General features: G+C 34.5%; 1 protein-coding gene and 3 non-coding genes across 4 annotated transcripts; 1 reads left to right on the forward strand and 3 right to left on the reverse strand.

The window, feature by feature from the left end:
* The first annotated feature begins 642 nt into the window (after positions 1-642).
* LOC145089658 (uncharacterized) lies at positions 643-2,028 on the forward strand. The gene has a single exon (XM_079028067.1). The coding sequence runs from the start codon at positions 643-645 to the stop codon at positions 2,026-2,028; it is 1,386 nt and encodes a 461-aa protein (XP_078884193.1).
* Positions 2,029-8,475: 6,447 nt separating this feature from the next.
* On the reverse strand, positions 8,476-8,560 carry LOC145091002 (small nucleolar RNA SNOR75). The gene has a single exon (XR_013701918.1). It is a non-coding gene; the product is annotated as a small nucleolar RNA SNOR75 (small nucleolar RNA).
* A 31-nt stretch (positions 8,561-8,591) lies between these two features.
* On the reverse strand, positions 8,592-8,714 carry LOC145091048 (small nucleolar RNA SNORD14). Its single transcript, XR_013701938.1, has one exon. It is a non-coding gene; the product is annotated as a small nucleolar RNA SNORD14 (small nucleolar RNA).
* Positions 8,715-8,792: 78 nt separating this feature from the next.
* LOC145090985 (small nucleolar RNA snoR99) lies at positions 8,793-8,909 on the reverse strand. The gene has a single exon (XR_013701903.1). It is a non-coding gene; the product is annotated as a small nucleolar RNA snoR99 (small nucleolar RNA).
* Between the last annotated feature and the right edge of the window lie 6,490 nt (positions 8,910-15,399).

The raw sequence follows: 15,399 nt of genomic DNA on the forward strand, positions 1-15,399 counted from the left end.
GAATTCTTCTGCTTGAGTTTGAAGCAGTAGTTCTGTTCGTGTGGAGAGTTACGAGTGCAACAACTTTGTTGTTTTCGTGAGCCTGTGACAGACAAGATAACGAGAAGACAATCTGATTTCAAAGAAGGAATCCGTGTGCAGAACATTCACAACCCTGTGGTTCTTCTATAATATACCTGCGTCCTAGTCAACCCGAAATTTGAACTCGATCGTGACAAAAGCAAGAGTAATCGACGGCTACTCTATGTTCTTGTTGTGAAATCGTCTACGTGTGTCTGGCTCGTGTGGTCCTGCTTGAAGAAATCGTGAATGTGCACCAGATCATTGATCGTATTTTGCAATTTGCCCTAAAGAAACGTGTTTTTGTTTGACTTTGGGCCGTCCATCATAAGGCCTGTTTGGGTTTCATTTGTCCAACTTTGAATTAAAGGAGCAATTACATTAATTCATTTCACGTGAGAATTTATTTTTCGAAAAAAAAAAAAAAACAAATCAATTTTTTTTTATTTGTGTGGAGTAATCAGAAATTGAACCGAGATGTCGGGAGGAGAATCGTCCCAACCCCCGGCTAAGGAACATATGTCGTTCACGTTCCAATGTCCGAATTTAACATCGACGAACTACACAATTTGGAGGATGCGCATGGAGGTGCTACTCGGGATTCATGGCGTTTGGGATGTAATTGATCTCGGACTAGATGATGTGAAGAAAAACAACATCGTGAAAGGATTGTTGTTTCAATCGATTCCGGAGGATTTAATCCTTCAAATCGGTAATTTGAAAACCGGAAAAGAGATGTGGGAAGCGATTAAAACTCGTAACCTAGGAGCTGATCGTGTGAAGGAAGCCCGACTCCAAACTCTAATCACGGAATTCGAAAATTTAAAGATGAGTGATACTAGTACGATAGACGAGTTCGCTGCTAAATTATCCGGGATTGCTTCAAAATCCGCTTCACTAGGAGAGGTCATGACCGAACAAAAGCTTGCGAAGAAGTTTCTTACGAGCCTCCCTAGGCGGTTTGTCCACATAGTTGCAGCCCTTGAACAAGTTTTGGACCTTAAAACGATTGGCTTTGAAGACGTGGTTGGTCGCTTAAAAGCTTATGAAGAAAGAATCAAGGGTGAAGACAAAGTAATCGAGACTCAAAATAAATTACTTTATTCCAAAACCGAATCATCCAACAGAAACACTGATTCATCAAGAGGTAGAGGTCGGGGTTCAAATAACCGAGGAAAAGGACGAGGTGGTGGACGTGGCAGTGGACGTGGTCGGGGTAATACCCAAAATCACGGTCACTCGGAATCCTCTAAAAATCGTGAAGATCAAAAGCAAAAAGGAAAACAACGCGAGCAAAGAGATCTCTCAAATATTCAATGTTACCGGTGTGACAAGTATGGTCACTTTGCTTCAAGATGCCCGGACCGAATAAAAAATCATGAGGCTAACCTTAATCAGACACACGAAGGAAATACAAATCATGAAGAAGGAACGTTCTTTATGATGAATACAATTCAAGAAACGGTGTTCTTGAATGAAGACAAATATATCCCTCCAAAAGTTGAAGCAAATGCCGATGAAGACGGAATTTGGTACTTAGATAATGGTGCGAGTAACCACATGACCGGAAACTACTCTTATTTTTCTGAATTAAATAAAAACATAACGGGTAGAGTGAGATTTGGAGATGGATCGTGTGTTAGCATTAAAGGAAAAGGGTCAATTTTGTTCGAAGGGAAAAATGGTGAGCAAAAATTAATGAAAGATATTTATTATATCCCATCACTTCGTAGCAATGTTATTAGCCTCGGGCAATCTACAATAGCCGGTTGTGATATTCGGATGCGAGGTGATTTCCTAACCATGAGAGATGGAGGCGGAAGATTACTTATGAAAGTCCCGAGAAGTGCAAACCGACTCTATAAAATAAAGTTAAAAGTTGGAAACCACATTGCTTACAAGCCAAGTTTAATGATGAAGCTTGGTTATGGCACGCGCGACTTGGCCACATTAATTTTGGCGCGATAAACTTGATGCACAAGCTAGCTAAAGGGATACCGGCAATCCAACATCAAGACAAACTTTGTGAATCTTGCATGTTTGGAAAACAAACAAAGCAGTCGTTTGCAAAGAAAACTAATTATAAAGCTACAGATATTCTCGAGATGGTGCATGGAGATATTTGTGGACCGGTTGATCCCCCCACCCAAGCGGGTAATATTTATATTCTAGTTCTTATTGATGATTATTCTAGATATATGTGGTCTTTTCTTTTGAAGCACAAAAGTGATGCATCCGGGATTATTAAAAGATTCAAGATATCAATTGAAAAACGAACCGGTAAAGAGATCAAGACTTTCCATACGGATAGAGGTGGAGAATTCACATCAACCAAGTTGAATCGTTTTTGTGATGAAGAAGGGATTTCACGTATGTTGACGGCTCCTTATGCACCTCAACAAAACGGTATAGTCGAACGGAGAAATCGGACGCTACTCGAGATGACACGGTGCCTAATGAAAGCAAAAGATATTCCAAACCACTTTTGGGGCGAAGCGGTACGACATGCAACGTTTATCATAAATCGTACACCTACTCGAGCATTGATAGGTGCTACACCATTCGAGAAATTTTATGGTGAAAAACCAAATCTTGAAGACTTGAAAGTATTTGGTTGTGTTGCATATGAAAGAGTAGTCTCTAAACACTTGAAGAAGCTTGATGATAGGTCACGACCGTTGGTATATTTTGGAAAGGAACCCAATTCGGGAGGATTTCGGTTATATAACCCACGAGAAAATAAAATTATTATTAGTGCCCATGTAATGTGTGATGAAAATAAGACATGGCAATGGAATAATGAACCCAATAATCAAGATGGAAATGGACCGGGTACATTTACGGTCTTGTGGAGTAATGGTCAAGCAACCCAAGATAATGGTGGTTCGAGCCCAACTGCAATAGAAACCGAACAGTTCACTGATCCGGCACAAACCGCTCAAACCAATGACACTTATAGTGATGATGGCAGCCCATCACAACCTGTTGATGATCAAAATAATGATGCAAGTTTTGTCCCACTTCGGCGGTCCACTCGAACTTCAGTGTTGCCAAGAAGATTAAATGACTACGAGCTAGATGTGGATCATTTAATGTTGTCATTCGATGAAGAACCGAAGAACTTTAAGGAAGCCAAAGTGAACAAGAATTGGCTCGATGCAATGAAGGCCGAAATTGACTCCATCGAGAAAAATAATACTTGGAAATTAGTTCCTCCGCCTAAAGATATTAAGCCTATCGGGTTAAGATGGTTGTATAAAATTAAAAGAAATACAAATGGTGTGATTACAAGGTATAAAGCGCGTCTAGTAGCAAAAGGCTATGTACAAGAGCAAGGCATTGATTTTGATGAAGTATTCGCGCCAGTAGCTCGACTTGAGACAATAAGATTATCGATTGCTCTCGCAGCCGGGAACGGATGGAAGATTCATCACTTAGATGTAAAAATTGCATTTTTATATGGAGATTTAAAGGAAGAAGTGTACGTTTGCCAACCGGAAGGTTTCGTGAAGCAAGGTGAAGAAACAAAAGTATACAAATTGGCAAAAGCGTTGTACGGTCTCCGACAATCTCCAAGAGCATGGAATTTGAAGCTTAATAACACGTTGAAAAATATGGGTTTTAAACGGTGCATGCAAGAAAATGCGGTTTATAGAAAGGTTGCAAATGGAGAGTACATAATAGTTGCGGTTTATGTAGATGATTTGTTCGTAACGGGAACAAGCTTAGAGTTTATAAACCAATTCAAGAGACTAATGGCATTACAGTTTGAAATGTCAGACCTTGGTGAACTAACTTGCTACTTGGGTATTGAAGTATTGCAAGAAAATGGTTGTGTAAAGGTGAAGCAAGAGAGTTATGCTATGAAGATTCTGAAAGAGGCAGGCATGCAAGAGTGTAATGCAACTCAATGTCCGATGGAGCCAGGACTAAAGTTGTCAAAAGCTGAAGATGAACCAGAAGTTGAAGCCACCTATTATCGAAAAATAGTAGGTTGCTTACGATATCTCTTACACACGCGTCCAGATTTAGCATATTCGGTTGGAGTAGTTAGTCGTTATATGCAAAGCCCAAGAGAATCTCATGCATGCGCTATTAAGCAAATTCTTCGTTACTTGTGTGGTACTCCATCTTTTGGGATTGTATACAAACGAAGTAAAAATATGAGCTTGATAGGTTACAGTGATAGTAGTCACAATGTGGATATTGATGATGGCAGAAGTACAACAGGGCATGTCTTCTACCTTTGTGACTCACCTATCACTTGGTGCTCCCAAAAGCAAGATACAGTAGCATTGTCATCATGTGAAGCAGAGTTCATGGCAGCTACTGCAGCTGCGTGTCAGGCGGTTTGGTTAAGGGAGTTATTGGCTGAGCTGACAGGAATGAAGAAACAGAAGGTGCTGATTCGCATAGACAACAAATCAGCAATAGCATTGTCAAAGAATCCTGTCTTTCATGGAAGAAGCAAGCACATTCACACTCGATTCCACTTCATTCGAGAACGTGTTGAAAATGAGCAAGTGATTGTTGAGCATGTTTCAGGAGATAAGCAACGAGCAGATCCACTTACAAAGGCCTTAGCTCGAATAAGGTTCGCAGAGATGAGAGCGTTGCTTGGCGTGCAAGAATTACCCTTGACTCAGAAATTCAGGGGGTGATTGTTGGTGAATATCTGAGTCCAATGTGGCGAGATATGCGTATTTGGTCCAGATCACAGTTACTTGGAGTGTTGTCCAAGTTCTAGAGTCCTTGAGTCATAAGGAAACATATATTAGGAAAGTGTAGACGTTCCTATAACAGAATCCTAGTTATATTCTATTGTGTTTTGTGTAGTATATAATGAGATAGGATCCTGTAATAAGATTAAAGTTTTGAGATAGTTTCTTCAATAATAAAGTTTGCGAGTTTATGCAATTACCCTCTTTAAAACCTCCCAATATACACATGAATCAATTTTAAATATCTAAACTTTCATTCACATCATGTTTATTAAGATTTTGTCGTTCTCAAATTTTAATGCTTTTCATGGGAGCAAAATATATATTTCTAGGAGTAACAGTCTTAAATTCATCAAAGAAAATTGTTTATTATAGCATCATACTTTCATTTTCTACTTTTATAAAGGATCTCTGTTTAAACGTCGATTAGTCGCTTAACCACAATAGCATTTTATTTTTTAAATAAAAATTCAAAACAACAAATAAAAATAGAGATTTCTGAATGACAAATAAACACTGAAAAGAAACGATCCATCGAAAAGTCACTTGTTTTGTTTGAAATATAACATCTTTCCGATTGAAAATAATTCCTGAAACTAAGTATTTGCATGACCAACTTTATGTCGCATTGTCAAGAGGGATATCACGTACTAACATAGAAATATTAGTGAACCTTGACGAACAATTCAATGATAGTCAAGTCCATAAATCGAATGCGGTGTATAAAAAAAAGTTGCACGATTAAGAATGCACAATCAATCATATACTCGCATATTTATAAGAGCATATGGTATGGGGCGTGTTGTTTTTTTTTTTTTTTGTGGCTGAGTTGACAACCCATAACACTGTTATAACATCAAAAACATTGTTAGTATATATATAAAACACAACTTAGTGAGCCAACATTGGTATCTTTGATCCACTACTGTAAAAAAAAAAAAAAAAAAAAAAAAAAAAAAAAAAAAAAAAAAAAAAAAAAAACTCACTACACGCTCAAAAGATAACCGAACTAGTCAATGCTCCAAATTGCAGCGGCACTACAATCCTCAACAACAGAATCTTCATTCTCTACAAAGTGCACCTACATATCACACAAATGCCTCCAAAATCACTAAGGGAATTAGGGTTTTGAGAGGTGGGTATGAAGGGGGAGGGGTTGATGGTAAAAAGGCCCGCAAGGGTTAGTGACCTTAAATAGGGGTCACAACCCCAAAAACTTTTGGTCTATAGAAAACTAAGGTCCCGTTTGATAGTTGCTGACTGAGAAAGTGTTGATTGTGATATGTCTGTCTGGGTAATAAATTCTGACTGGGTAAGAAACATTGATGTTTGATTGTAAATCTGACTGAATGTGCTGACTAATGCAAAATGACCATTTTACCCTGATACTCTATACAGTTGTATATGAAGTTGGTGAATAATTATAAAAAATACTATTGTTATAGTAGTATTTGTTAAAAAAATATTACCTCACACTCGTTCCAAACCAATATCCTAAAACATAAATATTCAACTAATTTAAATCATCACAAAATCACAAAGTTATAAAGTTTTTTTGAAAGAGAAGAAACTTGTTTGAAGAATTCTCCCTCCATGTCACATTGATCTTTAAATAATTCATTAAGAACATTTGCCAATGACATAAGCATCAATTTTGACTTTTTGTTTTGATATTGTCTGCGTTTCTGTTTCATCTTTTGGTTTTGTTCGCTAAAGTTCCTTCACTTTCAGTTTATATGCATCAAGAACCAAATTTTGACTTTTAAATTCTATTTTGACTTGACAATTCACTGAATCCATAAATCACAACAACCATTTTGGAATCCATATGTCATCGTTAATAAATATCCAAAATCGTCAAAATTATCATCGATTTCATATAATCATTTTTCTTCAAATCGAGTTCCAGATCAAAATAGTTCCTCGATCATTAATCAGTGATTCTAATCACAATTGATATAAAGTAATAAATTTCTGAAAATATATTGATATCAATACCAAATTGAGATTGGTATTCTTAAGGGATTAAAGTAGGATCAAGATGTAAGGGCTCGAACAAACAGGAAGCAAGAATGAATCCTTATCAGATTGAGCACAAATACAACCAATTAATCGTTTCAGTGAGAATCGTGATTTTGAAGTGAATAATCAATCAAGATCAATCTCTAAAGATGGTAAAACGTGAATAAGTAGATACGGACACAAGTGAAGGGCAAATAGGGACTATCCTGGTGATTTTCTATGCGATCGACTGGAGAGATGGGGTGGGGCGAGATGGTGGCGACCGGCGACGAGGCACTATCTGGCGAGATGGCGGCGACCGGCAATGAGGCGATATTCGGCTGTAGATGAGACAATGTCCAACTGCGTTTTTTTGGGTATGGCCTCTGTGTTTTTAGGTCACGATGGAACAAGGAAAGAAGAATAAAAAGGGAGGGGTAGAAGTGTCCTATTTCCAGTCAGCAATGTCTATTAATCTGACTGGGTAAGCAATTTGAGCCAGTTGTCTTACCAAGAAAGCCACAAAACAAACAAAGAATATCTGACCGAGTCAGCCCAATTCGCTAACTCAACCCAGTCAGACCCAATTCGCTAACTCAACCCAGTCAGACGGGTTTCAAACACACCCTAAGACAATATTACTTCAACATGTTGCAAGGAATAAGATTTATGAAATCTTCCTTAATAAATGAAGGGTTTTTTTGTCATATATCATCTTCTCCTTCATTTGGAGACATGACTTTTTTATTTTTCACTTGTCATTTTATTGTAATTTTCATTTTATTAAATTAAAATTTCACATTTAATATGTATTGTAATTTTCATTTTATTAAATTAAAATTCCACATTTAATATATAAGATAATATATATATATAAAGTATTTATTAAAAATGATTTATATATATATAATGTATTCAATGTAGTAAAGTCTGATTAACTTTAATAATTTAAATTTTTTCTCATTTTTCTTATAAATTCAAACTTTTCAAATTATTAAAATTTCATATTCAATATTTTTTAAATAAACTCATATAATACATAAGTCTCTCATCTAGTTTCAAATAAACATTCAAGCTTTTACATCAAAATGTTCATCATCACTATAATAAATATTTTATTTTTTTGCCATTTACCACATTATCATGCTGTTTATGATTAAATCTTAAAAATTATTTTTCACATGATAATTTTTAAATTTCTTAATTGACTATATAAAAAAATACATAATATGTCATTAATGTGTTTCTATATTTTCAAATTTTATTACGTTTCCTTCAAAATCCAGAATTCAAAATTGATATTTTCTTTCAATTTTCATTGTCATTTTAAACCAACACTAGTTTACATATGAAAAATGATCAAAATATTTTATTGATAAAACTAAAAAGGTAACATATGAAAAATAAACAAAATATTTGATCGATAAAACTAAAAAAATGATTAAACCACAAATATAATCAAAATATAATTATTTCTCCATAGTTTTTTTATTAATATAAATATCTATTTATTCATCAATTTGTTTGAATTTATTTTTGAATTTATTTTAAAAACCCCTGGGGTTTTAAAGCTTGACCCTCTCAATCTTGATATTTTTAGGAAATTTAAGAGCTCAGATAAATGTATTAAACTAAATAGAACTGTGAAAATCACACGAAAAGTTAAAATAGTTTTTGAGCGATATTGAAGGGTATCTCTCAGACAAATGCCTCGATTGGTCTTCATGATGAATGGAATGGATATATCAGACTCGTCATCTATGAAATCATCACTGAGAAACCCACAATAAATAATTTATAATAAATTAAAACTTCAGACATCCAAGGAAGGAAAAAACAGCATTAACTCTCAAGCCTGGCGAAGGCGAAAGTTCTTAGGCGGCCACTGCGAATGTCTCTGAGAAACAAGCCTTTGGATCATCATCATCAGTTCCACAATCAATTTTAACTATAAACAAATCAAAACTGCAAATAACACTAATTTGGATTAAAAAAAAAAAAAAAAAAAAAAGATCTCCCACCCATAAATGATCAACAACTTGTAAAACTAGTTAGACTAATGAAATCGCTGACAAAGTGAAGAGGGTGAAGTGAATATCAGGGGATATCATTCCATCCCTATAGCAATAGAATATTTGCAAAAGGGGCAGACGATCCCCGATTGAAACAAATGAAAAAGATAAAGAAAACGAGATTGTTGAAATAGGGATCTAGGGTTTGGCAAGTATGATTTGAAGGTAACAATAGTGGTGTTATATAGATGAGGAAATGCAAATTAGGGTTTTTGACATACCGACGGCAGCGATCACTTGTTCCGTTTTTTTTTTTTTTTTTTTTTATTTTCGGGAAAACTTCAAAGAAAATAGTGACAATATATATAAGTGCGAATCATATAAAACTTTTTTTTGCCTTTTTTTTTTAATATTCAATTAACTTATTTTATTAAAGTCCTTCCATTTTAATAACCTTTTTCTATAATTTAACAATTTTGAACTACAATAATAGGCTTTTAGGTTTAAGTTTGAATATGAAATTTTTTGTGGAAGGATTCTCTTACCAATTAGACCAACCAGTATGCTCACATCAAAGTTGTCTATGGACAATGTGTCAATAAACAACGATTATGCACACCAACCCAACAGTTTGTGGAGGAGCTGTTTTGTGGTGTTTCATGGTAGACATCATGATTGTAAACGACCAATGGTCTTCTTCTTCCTTCCCAACTTATTTTTTGTCTTCTTTTTCAGTAGTGGAGAGTACTCCGATGGTTCGTAGTGGCCTAAGGCAGCAGACTTGGAAGTTCTCCACGATCCTTGGTGTGGAAAGTATACATGATGGTCTTACAACAGTCGGCTATTTCATTGTAACCACAAATAACCCTTTCAATTTCAACATTTCGATCTCAAACAAAAAAATAAAATATTTTAAAATACTTGCACCAAGTTACAACTTCACATCAAACACCAAACATAGTTGGAAAAGTGAGCTCAAAAGTAGTTGTTACATCTACCAAGCTCCGTTCCATCCAAATACAAGGACTATTTTTCGGCCACTTTCTCAAAACGTACCCTTTTTTTCTAAGAACCAAGTTCTTTTAAGTCTCTAAACATGTACATGAAATACATGGTATTTGAAAAATAATAAATGAGACAAAAAATATCTCATGATTTACATGGGATTTAGAAACAATATATTATATAAATATGTGATTAAATCTAGTATTGTAATCATAATTCATTCAAGATGCAATATATCTGATGCATGATCATATCAATGCAAAATTACGAGTCATCACACCTCTTTTTTATAAACTCTTTCGAGATATGGTTATGTACCACCTTTTGGCCATTATACTAGTTTACAAACATGTCCAATTCTAACATTTAGAACAATTTCATAATAATTAATCGTTCTAAAGTCATAAGCTCAAATTTTATTTCAACCGGTTAAACAATCATTTACCAAGTAAAATATAGATACAATCTTTGTATTTGAATTTTCTTGTTATGTTTTTGCATCGTAACAATTATAGTAATCATCTCATAATTTACTTGTCACAAAACTTAGACATTTACTCAAAACAATATTTAAGTTCAAATCGCATCATTTTAGCCCCATTTTTTAATAACATAGTTCGATCTTCCATTATCTAACTTTATTTTACACATATAAAATCATCACTAACAATTATGGTTTCAGAAACATAACTAACCCTTGAAATTTTTACAATTGAAAGGAAAGTAATAAGCGAATATCTTTAAGTTTAAAGGTTGTGAAACCCATGTCATGTGCACTTAATTCTCTTATTGGAATTGTTTACACACACTCATCACATGATGAATCACTTACACAAGTGTCCATAAGTTTTTGGGTGAAACGGGTAGAAAGTATAAACCCTTCCCTCAAATGTTCCTTCATCGGTTTATCCATTTATTTCACTTTTGTTCTAAAATAACATCTTATTTTGCTAAAATATCATTCTACTTTGGTCATTCTCATAATTATGAACATTTGAGTTATAGATAAGTCAATACTAAGGCAACCCTAAATGCAAGATGCATGGTGGGGATGTTATTCCACGTTTTAGGAAAAACAGACAAGTATCAAAAAAGATAGGACGAAACATTTTTTGGGTATTTATGTGGTGACACATGACATGTAACTCATATCCATTGTCACACTGGTTGTGTTTCTCCATGTCCCAATTACACATACCATGTTTCTCAAGGCTCCAGTTACATAGGCCGTGTAATGTTGGTGAACAAAAACTAGCAATATATTTTTCTATACAAAACCTGGTTTAGGCAACGTACTTTGGTAATTTCATTTTCTGTAAAGTTTGTCCATTCTATCATTTTAAACTCGTTTTCCAGGTATTTTCATGTTTGGCCTAAACTTTAAATGTTGAGATTTTGGCCCTTACGTCGGGCGTAAGTTGGAGTTACATATGGCGTAACTCATCTTAATGGACGAGAGGACCTATAGCAGTACGTAGGGCGTACTGCCGTCGTGCGCAACCTTAAATTTTTAGGGTGTAAGCCCTATATAAAGGACGTAACTCCTTTAAGACCTTCCTCCCATCAGCCTCCATCTCTCAAAAACGTTCATTGCAAACCCTAACTCCTTGGTGTGTGTTTTTTAGCTTAAAAATGTGTGTTAGTGTGCCTGTAAAGGATGAAGGAGGTGGTTAATCGGCTTGGAAGTTCAAGGTAGCTTAGATCCAAAGTATCTCACCCGCAAGCAACCCCAAAAAAGGTATAAATATTGGAACTTGATGATTTATTTGCTAAGATCTTGTTAGTTATAAGGTTTGTGTATATTTTTGGTCCTATAGTCTCGGTCTAGTAGAGTATGAGCTACTCCAGGCCACTGAGGTGTATTATTATTATTATTTTTTGTAGTTTTGGGCTTATAGAGTCATAAAAATGAGAGCTCAATCACTCTCATTAAGCCGTGCATGAGTTTTGGAGTCTTGGATGACTTTTGGACCTAGGGTTTGAATTTATACCCTTTTGTATGCATGCAAATGGATAAAGTCAGAGACTTTATCCACTGAGACGTCCCTTTTTGTCTAAATCTGAAGTTCGATGAGTTGGCTTTCTACATTAAAAACTTAATAAAAGGAATTGGATGCAGCACAGGTATGCAGGATGTACAGGTGGGTACGCAGCGCGTACCTCCTGTTTCACCCGTAAAATGCAAGCAATCCTTTATATGGGGCATATAGGCGTGGTACGCAGAGCCTACTCATTCTATTTAGGAGATATTAACCAATTGACCGTTGACTTTACCAAGTTCGAATTAAGGGCATTTAGGTAATTGAATAGTAGTTTGAGATTTAGGTCCCTATTATTTGTATAGGTGATATGTAGAGGCAATGTTGGAGCAGTGATATGTTCGGTTATTTTTCATACTGTAAGGTGAGTTCACCTTACTATACTTGTGGGTCGAAGGCACCAATGTCGGCCCACTATGTCATGTATCCTGATATTAGAAAAATGTTATGTTGTAGTGATCTGTTAGATCTATATGATTATATGTTTGTTGGCTATATGTTTCTCTATTTCATATGTTGTCATAATGTTGTTGGGTTGAGGCAATATTGCTTTGTGCGGAGGTCAACAAACCTGGGAGCAAGTCAGACATAAATTATGGGCCGAAAAGGCAAGACATACTTATATTGTGGGCTTAGGAACAATCCAAACATAAGTTGTGGGCAAACCATACTCATGCTATGGAGGATGTTGCACAAGTTGAATACAAACACTAAAACTTTTGTGTTTTTTTCTCCATGCTTATAAGCTTATTTATATCTGGGCAATGTTATTTAATGATGTCATTATTTACACTTAATGTCCAACGATATTTTCAATCATTTCATTGTTTTCCAAATATTAGACATAATAACATCAACTTGTGCAAATATAGTATGTGGAAAAAATATAAACAAAACATGCAAATATAGTATGAGTTATTTATAATGGTATTTCATTTAAAGTTGGTCATTAGAGCATGTTTGGCAAATTTCAATTATCTGTCCATATTTTACACACCATAAGGACTCTACCCTTTTGATCAACATGCAAAAACATGATTCTTCATATTAACTTATTATAACACCCTAAAATGGTTTTGAAGGATATTACAAATATTAAATCCTTAAAAAGGATTTTTACCCCTTGAATTATTAAGATAAGAGTAAATTTATTAACTAACAATGAATATCTAAATTCCGATTTCCAAGTATGTTCTTAAAACTTTCTTGAAAAATACTACATTCCCAAGTTATTCATCTTTATCGCATAATCATATACATAAAAATTATTTTGAATGTTAGTCGCCTCATTAGTCATTATGATTTGACTTCCCAAAAATCGACACATGTTCCACTCACCTCAAACTCATAGTAATTTACTTATAAATTTATATATTGTTGTTCTTATTTGTCTTGTAACTATTGTATTTTCTCTCGAAAGTATTTATTCTTTTCTTTATATCAATCTTTGTTTGTTTTGCACTATAAACTAGTCTTTCTATATATACCAATATACGTTGGCACAACCATCACTTTTACTTATCTATATTGTCTCTACCATTAGACTACTTACAAATTTCATAATCATTTGATCATATATTCATAGTAATATTATATTTTGAAGTCTTTACTTGATTTCCAAACACCATTATTTTATATTTATCTTCCCCCAATCTTGGTGCCATTACACACCTTGGTCACTAAAAGTTAATTATTCCCAACATTCCTCAAATGAATTTGTAATCCTTTCTTTCTCAAAAAAATGGCTTCCAAAGCAATTTTCTTTTAATCTTAACCACTTTAACCTTATAACAATAGATTTCATGCACCATAACTACACTGTAAATCCATACATGGATTTGAAGGTTTCTCATCACATAACTCGTATACTTGCACACACTTTGCGTATATTTTTTTCTATTCAAAACGTGTCAATGCCCCCACATTTTTATGTATTAATTCGTAAAGTCAATATTTTCTAATTTCATTATACTTTACTCATTTCATGTGTTTTCATAGACATAACTTTTATGGATGATTTGGACTTCAACTACTTACACTTCTTTCATATTCATATGATTGTAGCACACATGTATTTCCTACATATAGGAATTTCAACTATTATCCATGACTTTTGTACTAACATTTCATTTTGAATCCACATACATTCATCATACTTTATAGATTTCAACATTTTGTGGTCACACAAATGACTTATAACACTTATTAATCAAGCTCCCAATATTACGTTTGACGTGGGTGGACAAAATATTACTATTGTATTAGGTCAACAATCAAATTTCTTGTTAACCCAATACAACATGTCATGTCCATGTCATTACTAAGCTGCATGGATCATTTGGTTATGCGTCTAGCATGCTCAACACGTCTATAAATTTGTAAATTTTACGACAAAATCTCATTTGTTCATGGGAGTTTCCACAAGGATTGGATGACATGTCCTAAGTTGCATGATTAAAGTATAAAGTGAAGGGCTTTATTAGATGTTCTATTGAACTTATTTTATGATTGATCTTTGTTAACAAATGAAGTAAGTGTTTATGTTGTCTTAAACTGATATAAATGAGGTACAAGCAGATTTTATTGATGACCATTAGTAAGGACAATTAAGTCAGTACCTGAATGTTATTATTATTGTAGACCTAACAAGTGAATTGTACTACTTTCAGTATCGTCAAAGTTAGGACTGGCAATTGAGCGAGTTTGGAGCGGATCAGCGTTGATCCAAACCCGTTAAGCAATTTTCAAATGATGATCCAAACCCGACCTGTAACCCGCAGGGTTTTGAATGATTAAACTCATACCCTTATCCACCGGATCAACAGATTTCAATGTTTTTACCCGATCCATTCACAAGATTAAATTTAGGTTATAATTATTCATTAAAACACATATAACATGATCACTAAAACCAAACAACATTAACTCCAAAACAAACACCAATTATAGATATATAAATAACTCTTCCAATGTATTATGATTGTGGAATGTCGATCAACGGATTTCAATGCCTTTTCTTCTTCTTCTTCTTCTTCTTGAATCTTGGTTGAACCCTTTTCTCCTTGCTCTTGCGTCTTGATTGTGGAATATCAATTTCATAGTTGATTTCAAAAGGTTATAGAGTCGATTATATTCAGAGTCCTCTGCAATCGGCCATTTGGATTAGGAACTGAACTAGGAAGTTGAAGCAAAATTTCTAACAGTCTAACTCCTTGAATCCTATATGTGAAGATTGATAAATGTATTATTACTTATAAATAATTAATTTATATTACAAAATTTAGATGGGACAAGTCATAAACGGATCGGATCGATAGTGATCCATACCCGACCCTTTTAATAAAAGGGTTAACGGGTATGGGTCGTTAACGGGTTAACGAATCATAAAATATGATCCAAACCCATTAATTTTGCACGGGTTTCGAGTGGATCAGGGTCAAAACCCGATCCATTGCCAGGTCTAGTCAAAGGGGTGGAGGGTTTAGGAAAATGACTTAAAGATATGTTGGTTGAAAACGGGTGTGGCTTTAATGGAAGAAAAGATGTGTCAAATGCATGTGG

This window comes from Lactuca serriola, chromosome 2, assembly GCF_051521515.1.
Source record: "Lactuca serriola cultivar US96UC23 chromosome 2, Lser_US96UC23_V15, whole genome shotgun sequence".
Lineage (NCBI taxonomy): Eukaryota > Viridiplantae > Streptophyta > Magnoliopsida > Asterales > Asteraceae > Lactuca > Lactuca serriola.

Coding starts and splice junctions, on each gene's coding strand:
- LOC145089658 (XM_079028067.1), top strand. CDS start 643: ATGGAGGTGCTACTCGGGATTCATGGCGTTTGGGATGTAATTGATCTC.